Here is a 13,373-nt window from a genome sequence, read left to right as displayed (position 1 = left end):
TTGAACACATTCCACTTTTAGAAAATACAAACAAGAGTAAATAAAGTGGTCCGAAAACTCAGGGAAAAAAGACAGGTGCACACCGGAGCCACTACGCCCACGGGGTTCTGGGCTAACCTCAGAACAAGAAGGGGCAGCTCCAATGTGGAGTCTCAGCAATCCAGTGCAGGGGCCGCAGACTTCCAGGCAACAAGGCAGTGGTCCTTTCCTTGAGATCTGTGCTTAGCAGGGCTTAGCAACCGACTCACAAACTATGGGGAGGGAACAGAGCAGTCACAAGACCCTGGACACCCCTGGACCCTGGAGTTGCCTGCAAACAAAGCTTCTCTTCTGACACATTCATAGAACACCCCCCTCTACCCAGGTTGACAATTATGAAATAAAGAGATGCCCAAGGTATACAGTATTAAACTAAACAGAAAACAAGCCACACAACAGTATGCATATAATCTCAGGTTTTTAAACATTCTGGGGGCAGTATTAGCAGAAAAGATACTCCAACTCTTACTGCGACTGCAGACGACTTCTGGAGATTGGGGTTATAAAAGATGTTCTGTTACACACCTATAGAACATCTAGGGACATTCATAATGACTGGAATTTTAAACAGTAAACAATGATATTGCTCTTGTAAATAGAACAATACTTGTAATATATGAAATGGTTCAAGCTGTCACAAATCATAATGGTCATGCCACCCCCTCCCCACCACAAGGTCTTGGCTTGGCTTGTTTTCCACAGCTCTGCTGGCTGTGACACTGGCTGGGAAGACCCAGGTGGGTGGCAACACAGGCCTAAAGGAGAGGTATACTGGGCTTCCTCCCACCACCGCCTGCAAGAGTGTGAACTCCCGAGCACCGTCCTTGAAAGTGATGATGCAATACCTTATTTGCCAGAACAAGCAAAGTGCCAAGGTGTGTGAGACAGATACAAAAACAGGGAAATGACTTTCGACTCTGAACCGTTCGGGGCAGGCCTGGCAAACAAGCTTCGTCTGGAGTATCATTTCCCATCAGCTACAAGTGACTGCCACAGGGTCAGTGGCAATTTCTACCAAGAACAAGAGGGAGAGATGGGATGGGGGCGGGGGGTCAAGCGGCAGCACAGACTTTCCCTAAGGAAAGTGCACGTCAGTGGGGGCTGGGAAAAACCGAGTCCACACTTTACTCATCATTCCATGCAACCCTATTGTGCCCCCACGCCCCCTTCACAGGTGTGCTCTGTCCAAGGAGAAACCTCGCGCCTTCCATCCCAGCCCTCTGCTCAGTCAGGAGCCACATGATGAGGTGGCTACGGATGGTGTCAGAAGGGGCTGAGGGTGACTGGGGCACAGACAGCACACCAAGCACAGGGACATTACACAAGACAACAGTCTGGACTCTTCAGAAATGTCGTCATTAAAAAACAAGGTAGGGTACAGAGAGAACTGTTCTGAGCTAAAAGAGATTAAGAGGCAACAGCTGAATGCACTACGAATATTAACTGGCTCCTGGAATAAAAAATTCAGCTGTAAGAGATGGTTTTAAGTCAAATGTGTAAATTTAAATACAGACTATTCATATAAAACACTATCAAATTAATGCTAACATTCTTAAAAGTGGTGTTACTGCAGCCACGGAGGAAAAGTCCTGAAGCGTGGGGACCTATGCCGAGCCTTTCAGGAGTGAGGTGACACGGAGCCTGCAGCTCACTTCCCAGTGGTCCAGCAACTACAACAGTGAAGAGAGAACGGGAAATGCGGCAGAATGCCAACCCCTGGCGAGCACTGGGTCACTGATGCGTTACTCTTACAACTCTGCCATGGGTTTTACAATTTTTCAAATTTGAAAGATGGGGAGGAAAGAAAAAAGTCATGGCTATCTACATGTAATTGGTAAGGTCTGACAGGCCACGGGAGGGAAGGCCACATGTATGGAGGGCACTGCTCACAGCGACGACTGGCACACACCGAGCACTCCCATGTGCCAGGCACCAGGCCCGGGGCCTCCCAGGCAAGCTCCCTGCACCCCCCACAGCAGCCCTGGGAGGCAGGTCCTGCCATCACCCTCCGTTTACAGAGGAGCAAACGGTAGGACAAAGACTCGCACCCCGGTCTAACCAGATCTGAAGCTCTGTATCACTATTCTAAAACGCCTCCCTGGCTAATCTGTCTCTTTATTTTAAAGAACCCCAGGAGAAAATGCTACACAGGCCAAACAACAGAGGAAAGGTTAAATAACCTGTGATAGAGCCATTTAATGGAACAAGATGCAGCCATTGAAAGCCATGTCTTCCAAGAGTCTGATGACTGGGGCATGCTCACCGAACAATGCCTGGTGTAAAAAGCAGGGGTTCTTACGACACGGTCCTCCAACCCAACTCCTGGCTACCGAGTTCTTTTGCTGCAGGAAAACAGGAGTCGGTAAGCTGGCAGGTGAATCCAGGGCTCTTTTGCCTCATGTAAGTCATGCTCAAAAATTTTGAGAACTCTCACACCACTATTTTGAATTACGTAAAAGTAAAAACTTAAAAGTAATTACATGTGCAGAGAAAGCAGACTATAAGGAAATACATCAAACCATTAACAGTGGTTTTCACTAAGTAGAAAGAATGAATCTTTAAATTCTTCTTCCTATTCTGTTGTTTAATTTCTACAAGTGAACATACTTTAATAATATAAATAGGAAAAAAGTCCTTTTAGAAAATGGAGTACAGCCCTGGCCAGTGTGGCTCAACTGGTTGGCACACTGTCCTGTAAACAGAAAGGTCACCGGTTCAATTCCTGGTCAGGGCACATGCCTGGGTCGTGGGTTCAGTCTCCAGTCAGGAGCACAATGGAGGTGGCTGATCAACGTTTCTCTCTCACATCAGTGTTTCCCTCTCTCTCCTCTCCCCCCTGTAAAATTAGCGCACGTGTCCTGCAGCGAGGAGGGAGGGAGAGAGGAAGGAAGGAAGGAAGAAAGTGGGAGGGAGGGAGGGAAGAAGGAAGAAAATGGGATACACAGGGACCACTTCCCAACACACACACCAAGTTCATAGATAGCAGGTTGAATTTCCTCTTTGAAATTCTACAAAAGTACGAACTAATGCCAATGAAGGGAAAGACATGACTAAAACTCAAAAAGACAAAGAAAGAAGAAAAGAATAGAATTTAGGTGTTCCAGGTTGGAAACCACTCATTCAATCAACGATTAAATGGATACTGGGTGCCAGACTCTAGACAGATGGGAGAAAGGAGAACCCTGTTCTCAGGAAATGGAAATGTGCTTGAGAGGAACTACCAGGGAGGTAACATCCAAGTGCTGCCAGGGCCGGGGACTCTTGGAGAATGAGGACAAGTTCCAGAGGCAGGAGGAACGTGGGACATGTTTCAGACATATGAAGGGCACACGCAAAGCAAAGAAATACTGCTTGGTCCATGTTCTTCTAATATATTGTTTGTATTCTTGTAAAACAATTTTAAAATTACTGCCTGCTATAAAAGAAAACAGAAAGGGGGGCGGTAGAAAAGAGAAACGAGTGAAGGGAGGGGAGAGAAGCAGAGGCAGGCAGGCAGGCAAAGGAGCCCAGCAGGGCGGCAGCAACGCCGGGTGAGAGGAGGGGGTGGAGTCACGAGTGCGGCAGCACCAGGTACCCAACGAGGAGGCAAGAAGAGATTCTCGGTAGAACTGTCACATAATCAGGAGGGACCGAGAAGGAGGGTGATGATGGGGCAATGGAACTGAAGCGGAGGGGACAGAGCCAAACGATTTCAAAGGAGAAGCCACCGACTTGGGAACTGACTAGATGAGTCTGGGATGTCCCAGAAGCTCCACGCTTTCTGGTGACGGGGAGGACGGTGACGCAGTCTCACAGAGCTTTAAGAGAAGCAGCAGTCTGGCAGCAGACCGTAGGTGCGGTTGAGAAAGTCTTCATACCTGAGAGGGTTCACAAGTACAAGTTTGTCACTGGGTGTAAAAAAAAGCTAATCATGACCCAAGAGTGAGGGAAGCCAGGTGATCAGGGCAGGACAAGCCCGCTGCTGTGCTCGGCTCAGGGCCTGAGTGCAACATTCCGGCACCTGGTGCTGCCACAGGCTGGCCACTCAGGGAGGCCACTCACAAAAGGCTCCTCCAGGAAGGCGAAGCTCTCCCAGAGAGGAAACTCCCAACCAACAAACACCGAAGGAATTACAGAGTTGGAAGAATGACGGTGATCACTGTCTCAGGCAAGAGTCATCAGTGGGTGCTAAAACTAGAGGTGAAAGTGTTAGGAGAAACCAGATACTTACAGTCTCAAAGCACCTCCCTACAAAATACTTATTCATTACAAAGGGGCACAAAGAGCTTTACAGTGGAGCAGCTTGGCAGACACAACCACCTTAATCAAGGGATCAAAGGAGGTATCTCCAGTGACGGGACAAACTGACATCACATGCCACCTGGTGTGATGCACCGAGAAGGACACAACATTGCTTCTCTGCTGTTTCTGCCAAACGCGCAAACCTGATCCTAATTATAAGGAAACACTGAAAAAAATCCATGAAAAATAAAAACTCAAGTTGAGGAATACCCTACAAAATAACCGATCTGCACTATTTAAAATTATTGAGACAGACTGAATGGTTTTAAAGGAGACTGAAGAGACTTGACAATTAAATGTAACATGTGGTCTGGGATTAATCCTGGGCCAAAACGACCCCACAAAACCTGTCTTTTGCTTCAAGGGACATTAATGGTACAGCTAATGAATGAAAATGTTTATGGATTAAGACAGGTTAATACTGCATTAGTGTTAATGTTTCAGTTTTCAAAACTGCGTGGTGATATAAGAGAATGTTTTTAGGAAATACTGAAGTATTTAGGAGTAAAGGTGCATAGTATCTGTAACTTTCAAACATTTCAGAAAAAAAAGATACAAACACAGAGAGAAAGTGATACAGGGAAAGTGGTAAAATGTTAACATTTTGAGAACCTCAGAATTTTTTGTAACCTTTCATTTGCTACAACTTATCATTTTTGTAACTTTCCTATAAATCTGAAATAATTTTTTTTAAAAAGTAAAGGAAAAGGCGCCACCCCCATGTCCTCCCACTGCCCCAAACTCTCTGCAATGCTGGTTCAACCAGAGAGGCTTTAACCACTGAATTGTTGGTGCAGGTTTCCTCCCACACAAGGGAGAGGTGACCGGAAAAAACTGACACAAGACCCGTGTCCAAAAGACAGATATTCAGAAAAAGTGTTGGCTATAGGATGGACTCATAAACAAAGCCACAGATCTGCTGTGATTATACAAAGTGCTTGCTGGGATCCCACCCTAGAGGGCTACAGGGAAAACCCTGTAGATAACAATAGTCTTTAGCGGGCTTCAGCCTGAAACCTAGTTGCTCTGATTCTGTACATCCTGGGGAAATATTAATACCGGTCAATCAACTCAATACAACACTGCTGCAATGACCAGCAGAGCCTGGCAGACTTCCAGCACAGCACAATACTGAGTATCAGCACAGGTAACACTGTAATCAAGAAGAACACATAGGAAGACCACAATTCCCACCTCGGTTTCAGATCAGTTTGAGCCTATATTCTCAAACTCAACTATTAATGCTCAGAAACTCACGTAACCCCGTGCATGCTTTACCTCCTTCTCGAAGCTCCTCAGCTTTGAAAGCATCCAGGAGAAGAGCAAGGGAAATAATAGCATAAAACTAGATGCTCCAGGGGTTTCAAAAGAGAGGCCAGAAGACATTATGAAAGCTCTAAATGAATGAAATAATGAAATCAATGTTTTAACACAGGTAAAATCGTGTCACTTCGAGAACAATGCAGAAAGTATTTTAAGATAGTGGCCTCTGCAATGACACCAAGTTAGCAGGTTAGTTGAAAAGCAGCTGCTTGACCAGAAGATACCCAAGCATCAAGCTGGTTTCTAATTTCACTGTAAACAAAAAAAACCCCAACAATATAAGAATCTCAGGCACCTGATCAGTGGTCAAAGGCTGTAACAGTCACTGGTCATTCATTTAATTAAACCAAAATGTATTACTATTTGTGTCCAGTCTAATGCTGAGGACACAGTGAGAAACAAAACCCTTTCCCTACCTTCAAGAAGCTGACCAACAGGCAGCACGCTATGACAGGGAGCTGGGGGGACACAGAAGGTACCTGGATCAGCCACTACCAAAGCCCTGAGGACAGGACTGCTCCACATTCTGAAAGCTCCCTGAGACCCCACACCACAGCCTCAGGCCATGGAGATGCAGGGGGACACACCGAGAGCTGTCAGCCCTGCTTGGCTCCTTCTCAGCAAGCACTGCACACGAAACGAGAGCTGACCCCACAATTTCCAGGTGGCCCAGCCCTGGGAAATCACCCTGCAGACAGTGAGAGCTGTCGCTGGCTCTGAGGCAATGTACTTACCTGTGGCTTCAATGTACTCAATGCATCTCTCAATAAAAACAGGAATTGGCTTCTCTGGAGTCACGACAGTTGTTAAGGGGACCCCAAAATAGTTACTCTCCCAGGTTGCCTTCGTGATGGATGGCCGGGGTTTGGGCTTTGGTTTCTGTCCAGGAAAAGAGAAAAACAAAGTGAGTTTCATCACACACCTACACGTCAGAAAGGCTTCCAGAAGGAAATTCACAGTGGTGTGGAAACTACTGGAAAGGTTCCAAGCAAGATAAAGAGACCCAGTTGTTCATCTAATTTTGTATTTTCTAGCCTCCCAAGATGCCAGCAAGCTATCACATAACCACACTCTGACCATGAGACTGCATTATCAGAACAAAGGTGTTTATAAGAAGCAGACCACGTTTACTTAATAACAATGAGATGACTATCTACATCCTTTATCAGGGGTTCACTGGCATAAACAGGAAGTTTTCCAAACACCCTGAATGGGTAATAGATGTTATACACTTAAGATGGCTAAACTGTTAAAAAGATAAACGATGGAACTGAAAACTAGTAATTTCCTCTTTAAAGAACAGAGACAGGGCCCTGGCTGGTTTCGCTCCAGTGTATCGAGTGCCCACCTGCAAATCAAAGGGTTGCCAGTCCCATTCCCACTCAGGAATGGGCACACGAGAGGCAACCACACATTAATGTTTCTCTCCCTCCCTTCCCCTCTCTAAAAATGAATAAATAAAATCTTTAAAAAAAAAGAACAGACAAAGGCATGTATTCTGGAGGGCTGAAAGCCCCCCAGTGAGAACTGCCTTCTGTATCAGCCTGGTGTTAAAGGCTTCTGCATTAGAAAAGGGTAAAACTAACTCCACAAATGTAACAAAAGAAGATACTTCTTCGTCTTTTCTTCCCTAGCATCTTCCTCATGCAGCAGGCAGAGCAACTACTTGAGCGCTTACTATGTACCAAGCAAGTCCCAAATATTATTTTTTATTTAAAAATAAAAAAATTTATTGTTGACACTATTACAGATGTCCTCCATTCCCCGCCCCCGTTTGCCCCCCTCTACCCAGACACTGCCTCCCCCCACCCTGCCTCCCCTTTACCACATTGCTGTCTGTGTCCGTGGGCCATGCATAAATGTTCACTGGTTAGTCTCTTCCTGGCCCCCCATGCCCTTAATATTATTTCTTTTAAACCTCACTAACATTCCATTTTATCAAGGAAGAATGTCACATGCCTAAATGATACAACTAGTAGGTGACAGTCCAGGAGGGTCAGTCTCCAAAGGCCCTGGTATTTTGTCCGTGGGTCTCTGATGACTGTTGGGAGTTACCCAGATTGTAGCATACCCTTAATCATTTATCCAATCATCCGGTTACTGCCTGCCTATCCCAAGAACTTTCTGAAGAAGGCAATGACACACAGTGGGTCAAGAGCACAGGTCTTGCAGTCAAACAGAACTGGCATGGACAGTAACTGAATTTTCTAGGACTCCGCTTCTTCTCCTGTAGAATGGGGTTCTCAACACCCACACTCACAGATCTGTTGTGAATCTGGATTGAAATAATGCATATCAAGAACTTAAGCAAGTGTCTGCTACAAAGGAAGTATTCAACTGATGGAGGCTAAATTCCTAGCTAACTTAGGTTGTTACAGCACATCCTTGTCTTGTTCTAGTATTGAGAGTGGAGAGGAAGTATAAATTAACATTTATTGTCTATTTACTAGAACTATGGTTAGAAGGCTTTACAATGATCGGCAATAACTTCCTTGTAGGTTCTCTTAGAAGTTCCATTTTTCCCCCTAATGCTAGTCTCAGTTTTATTGAAGAACAGTTGTTACTGTTTATTTTGACAGGCAAATTCTGATGAACTAGTTGGGATTGGTAAAATGAAAAAAGAATGTCACTGAAACCCAGACGGCCGTCTTTCTACATTCAGATTCTAGAGTTAACAGGTCACACAGCACGGAGAGAGCACTGCCAGATTCGCTGCTATCCGGCTGCAGCCACATGCGATGGTAAAGGCGCTCAGCCCTGCTTCCTTCAGTAAGGGCTTTCCTTTATCGGGTGACTACTGTACACCAGGCGCTGAGCCACCCCCACGCCATCCTATCTTCTCACCCTCGGGGCCGTCTTGAGAGCAGGGTGCTGTCTCTGAGATACTAATCACTTGGCCAAAGTCACAGAACTTGCCTGTCAGGGTTCAAATCCAGGTCTATTAGATTCCAAAGCTTAATTTCTTTATGTTGTACTTCATATAAGTAGAAGATACTATAGAGATGGTCTAGATTGGTTATTTCACTTAAAGATACATCATAAATCATTAATTTGTTTGTCCTCACTTTGTAAAAAATCTGAAGTCAGAGCCTGCTAGCCTCAGGCAGCCTGTAAGAGGAGAGTGGAAGCCAATCCCCCAAACCTGCGAGGCTGTGTCCCTGGTCTCCCACAGAGTGAGTACGTTGCAGTGGGCCAGGGCCAGGCTTTGTGAAGTGTGTGTGGCTCTTCTCTGGGACCCCAGGACCCATTCACATAGCATTACAACCCTCCATACTGACTCAGTCAGCCGTTAGCAGGCTGCAGGAAGACTGGCTTGTCTTTGCCTTTGGGTTGTCACTTCAGGTGATGTCAGCCAGCAGCCCGGAAGTGGCTTGGTTCCCTTTGTCATATATATATTTTATTCTCAGCTTTTTTTTTTTTTGCCACTGTTCGCATGCACAGGAAGTCCTCAAAGGCTCTCAGACTAAACAGGAAGTGATCTGTTCCCACACAAACGGCTCCACAAGGAATGAGAGTGGGTAGGATAAGGAAGGGGACAGCTGACCCCAAACTGGAAGCCAGATTAGTGGACTGCATGCAGAGACCCCTAAATATGTTTAGGTTTACAGGCTGTACATACAATGAGTAAACCTTCCAAACTGCTCTAACCTGAAAATCAATCCCATCGCTGGAGGTGCACCTGGGTCCATTTGCCTTGGTCACCCCCCCCCAGTAGATATTTTAATGAAGGACAAAATTTCAGGTGTATCCTCATGGTTTTACATTTCCTATTTGTTTAATGCATTTTTTCCTCACGTGTGTTTCAAAATAAAGGAACTGAATAATTTTGGAGCAAATATCTCAATAATGTTTATGAGCACAGGTTTTGGAGGAAGGGAAAACCGATGCACTATGACAGTAATTTAAAACAGCTATAGGACTATCTCACGGAAAAGAACAGATTATTGTGTATAATTTCAAAGGCTGATATTGGGAGAGATAGAAGGAAGACACAGAAAGACAATTTTGGCCAATATAAAGAGAAATTTAAAAACAAAACAACCCATATGTTTAAAAATGAAGGGACTGCTGTATAAGCAAAGAAGGGGCTGCAACCTATCTGCCGTACTCGTTGCCGAGGAGATTCTGCCATCAGATGGAAGCCTTTTCAATCAGACAACTGCTCATAGCCCTCTTACCTTGAAGCATCCATGATCCAGTTCAGCACTTCAACTTACAAATAAAGAAACAGAGAGTAAGCTTTAGCAACAGCGTCAACTCCCCTTACTGAGCTGCACAGATGGTCTCTTCTTCCCCTTCTCTCTTGACCTCTCTCATTTAAATACAGTCTGGTCTTACAATGTCAAATACCCCCTTGAAAAAACTAGAGGCTCTGTAGGGTACCTGTAGGGTACAGGATTCTTGCACAACTCATTCTAAACTTCCCTAGTTAAGAGGCCAGACTTCGAGGTGCATGTCAAGAGCAGGGCCAGACCGCTGACAGAACAAGCACCGCATCAGGCATCTGAGGAGTTCCTGGGCAAACGTCCGATGGAAATGCCATTCTTCTGAGTGGGCTGCCAGATGTCTCAATCCCTGGTCAGACATGTGTCACTCATTAGGAGTCACTGGAGCCCTCTCAGCAGTGGGTCCTTGGAGAGGAGAAAGTAACACCACCCTAACATCCACCCTCTTTGGGGGGCACTCACTTAACAAGCTGAATTGGAAAAAATATCTAGCCAGAGGAACCAAGCCCTGAGAACAGTAAATACATGTGTGTCTCCAAGTTCAGAGTCGGACTGAGTGAAAACTGGAAAAGAACAGTGATTAATTAGGGGTTGGTCGTGTGCAGGACGCTGTGCTAGGTGCTCTGCACAATTAACTGCAACCTCAAAACCAGCCTTCCAGGTAAGGGTTATCAGTCTCATTTTACAGATGCAAACCCAGGCCCAGGGGGTTCACACCCAGCACTGACGGGGCCAGGAGGCAGAGGCCAGTGATCACTGAGTGCCAAAGCCCAGAGGGTCTCTCCCTTACATGAACTGTCTCCCTGATGAAGGGGCACTGACACAAACAAAGGACTGGGTCAGCCTGAATCATCCTCACCTTGTCTTTCTGGATAAATATTTTTGAATGAGTAACAGTCCGTTGTTCTTTACTTCACCTGATTCTTAAGTCCAGATACTAACAGGTAGCAAAGGAAACAAATGAACCACTGGTTTACAGCAGTGGACTGGAGAGAAATGGGGACTGCAGTGTGCCTCCGGCCTGTCAGCTCTTCCTAAATGAGGAAAGAGCATTCAAGGGAAAGTCTCAGCTTTGCCAGAGTGGGAAGATGTCTGTCGCCGGCCTATGGGATGGACAGTAAGCCCATTCCACACCCCCTCCATGTCCACGGGGCAAGAAAGAGATCAGAATGCCAGCCAAGGAGTAACAAACAGGCTGGAGAAGGGTCCCTTCTGTCAAACTATACAAACTAGCCCAGTGATTACATTCCAGAGCCTGACGTGTAGTAAGCACTTAATACATTTCCTGAACAAAACCAGAGGTCTCAATAATGCACAGGGCCAACATTTCTTGATATTTTTTTAAGTGTAGACGAGGACTTTCTCTGTGTGCACAGAGGTTTTTTCCTTCCCCTAACACTGTGCTACTCTCACCGGGATATGAAGAGGTGAGACTCAGAAGGTCCTGTGCGTACAAATAGTACTGTATCACAGATAACCAGTTCCCTGTGGGCACCAAGCAGGGACAGTCATTTATGTAAACACATGGCCACTCTCCTACTGGGCTAATTTCCTAGAGGGGAAGAATCTAGGTCTCTTTAAATGAATTATAGCCAAGGTCACACAGCAAACTAGCAGTAGAGCTAATACTAGAACCAAAGTAATTTCTCGCCCTCAATAAACTTACAGTCTAATTGGTAAGAGAAGACTCATATCCACAAGTGAACGGAGCTGATCCGGGTATCAGAGGAGTAAGTACCAACTGAGCCACAAAGAAGAGTCTCCACAGCACCAACGGAGAGGCCAGCCGCCCTGGATAAAGAGTATTCTATCTTCCGTGGGGACGGCACCTACAGCTACGCAGTGATGCCAAACCGTCAACTTCAAATACTCTCTCCTGGCATCCGTGTCTAATGCCCTTATACATGTCAAATAACTTACCCAGATTTTAAGGTCAGAAAGTATGGTCTCTGGAGTCGTACCACCTAGCACATCCTTTCAAATGGTTGGTAATATATCTAATAAAGCAAATAAAAAACAGAATCCAGGCTGTTGGATTCTCCTTTTTTTTTCCTTTAGAGGAGGAATGACACATACAGAATATAGCCTGGAATGGGGACAATGTCCTCTGAACGGAGACGGTGTCCTCTGAATGGGGACAACTCTAACACTCCAGAGTGAAACTGATACAAGCCCTAGAAGTTTACACGCGTGGTCACGTGGTCTGCCATGTTGCGTGGTAGCACACCCTGGACTACCTGTAGCTGGTCTGATAGAAAAACCAAAAGATTCCATCAACTGCATTCCTGCAGGCTTCCCCCCAAGGCACTTTCTTGCACTCCATATTCAACATTATGGCTTTTTGATTGGCAGTGACTCCCTCACATTTCCAACGGAGCTTCAAAAAGACCTTTCCAATTAAGCTACATGCTCATGCCCCAAATGTATTCTTGGTTAACTGGTGCTCCCCCTTCTGGCTTCAAAAAAGTCGAAGCCCAAGTTTAAGAGAAAACCTGAGGGTGTTTGTTCTTACTGGCAAAGTCTATTATGAAAGTGCAAATGCTTAGACTTGTCCCCTTCAAGCTGGCAGTCGGTACTCTGACCCGGTCACTCACCCTCTCAGGGAACCTTTATTTAGGGAATGAGGAGGAAGTGGCATGAAGTCTCAGCCTTCCTAGCATCCCTAATCCTCTAGCATGATGGGGGAAAAAATAAAGAAAGGCAGGTTGTCCCCTCAGGGGCCTCTAATAAACTAATACCACAGCATTTTGTTCTATAAAGGCATACCGTCTAGCAAATCTGGGTCAGTCCCTCTTGCTGTTTCAGACTGAATGGCCAATGAGACAGGGGGCAAAGAGGGCAGTGGCAGGGGGGTTGTCTACTAGTTCCAGGAAAGTTTTCACAAATGTCCTTCCTGACTCAACACTCACTGAACGTGGACTTACCAGCGTTACATGTCCGTTTTTACCTGCCTGCCTCCTCTCCACCATTGGAGAAACCACATTCAGAAGGCCTTTCTCTACGGAAGTGGAGGTGACTCCTGACTAAGCTGAAATACTCTGGGTCCTTACAAAGACACTGTAGTATCACTAGAGGCTGGAGGAGAACACAGTGGCTCAGTTAAGATCAGAGCAATACCTTGATCTTTGAAAACAGATTTGGGCTGCCACTGTAATATATATGTTACCATTAAAAAATATATATATATATATAACCCCTGGCTGGTGTAGCTCAGTGGATTGAGCACGGGCCTGCAAACCAAGGAATTGTGGTTCGATCCCTAGTCAGGGCACATGCCTGGGTTGCAGGCCAGTTCCCAGCAGGGGACGCACGAAAGGCAACCACACATTGATATTTCTCTCCCTCTCTCCTTCCCTTCTCCTCTAAAGATAAATAAATAAAACCTTTAAAATAAATAAATATATAAAATTTAAAAATAAATATATATATATTTTAGGAGCAGGAGTGCCATAAGCAAGGGCAGATAGTTAAAGACAGTCTATTTTTGTCACTAAAACACATTAC

General features: G+C 45.5%; 1 protein-coding gene across 1 annotated transcript in view; it reads right to left on the bottom strand.

The window, feature by feature from the left end:
• Positions 1 to 13,373, bottom strand: part of ARHGAP35 (Rho GTPase activating protein 35) — a 115,157-nt gene that overhangs the window by 50,853 nt on the left and 50,931 nt on the right. The window contains exon 3 of the mRNA XM_037059265.1: positions 6,378 to 6,522. Within this exon, the coding sequence (XP_036915160.1) occupies positions 6,378 to 6,522 (145 nt within the window). The remainder of the gene's footprint in view (positions 1 to 6,377; positions 6,523 to 13,373) is intronic.

This window comes from Sturnira hondurensis, unplaced genomic scaffold, assembly GCF_014824575.4.
Source record: "Sturnira hondurensis isolate 20B ecotype Veracruz unplaced genomic scaffold, ASM1482457v3 Scaffold0001020, whole genome shotgun sequence".
NCBI lineage: Eukaryota > Metazoa > Chordata > Mammalia > Chiroptera > Phyllostomidae > Sturnira > Sturnira hondurensis.
This window is presented reverse-complemented; position numbering and strand designations above follow the sequence as displayed.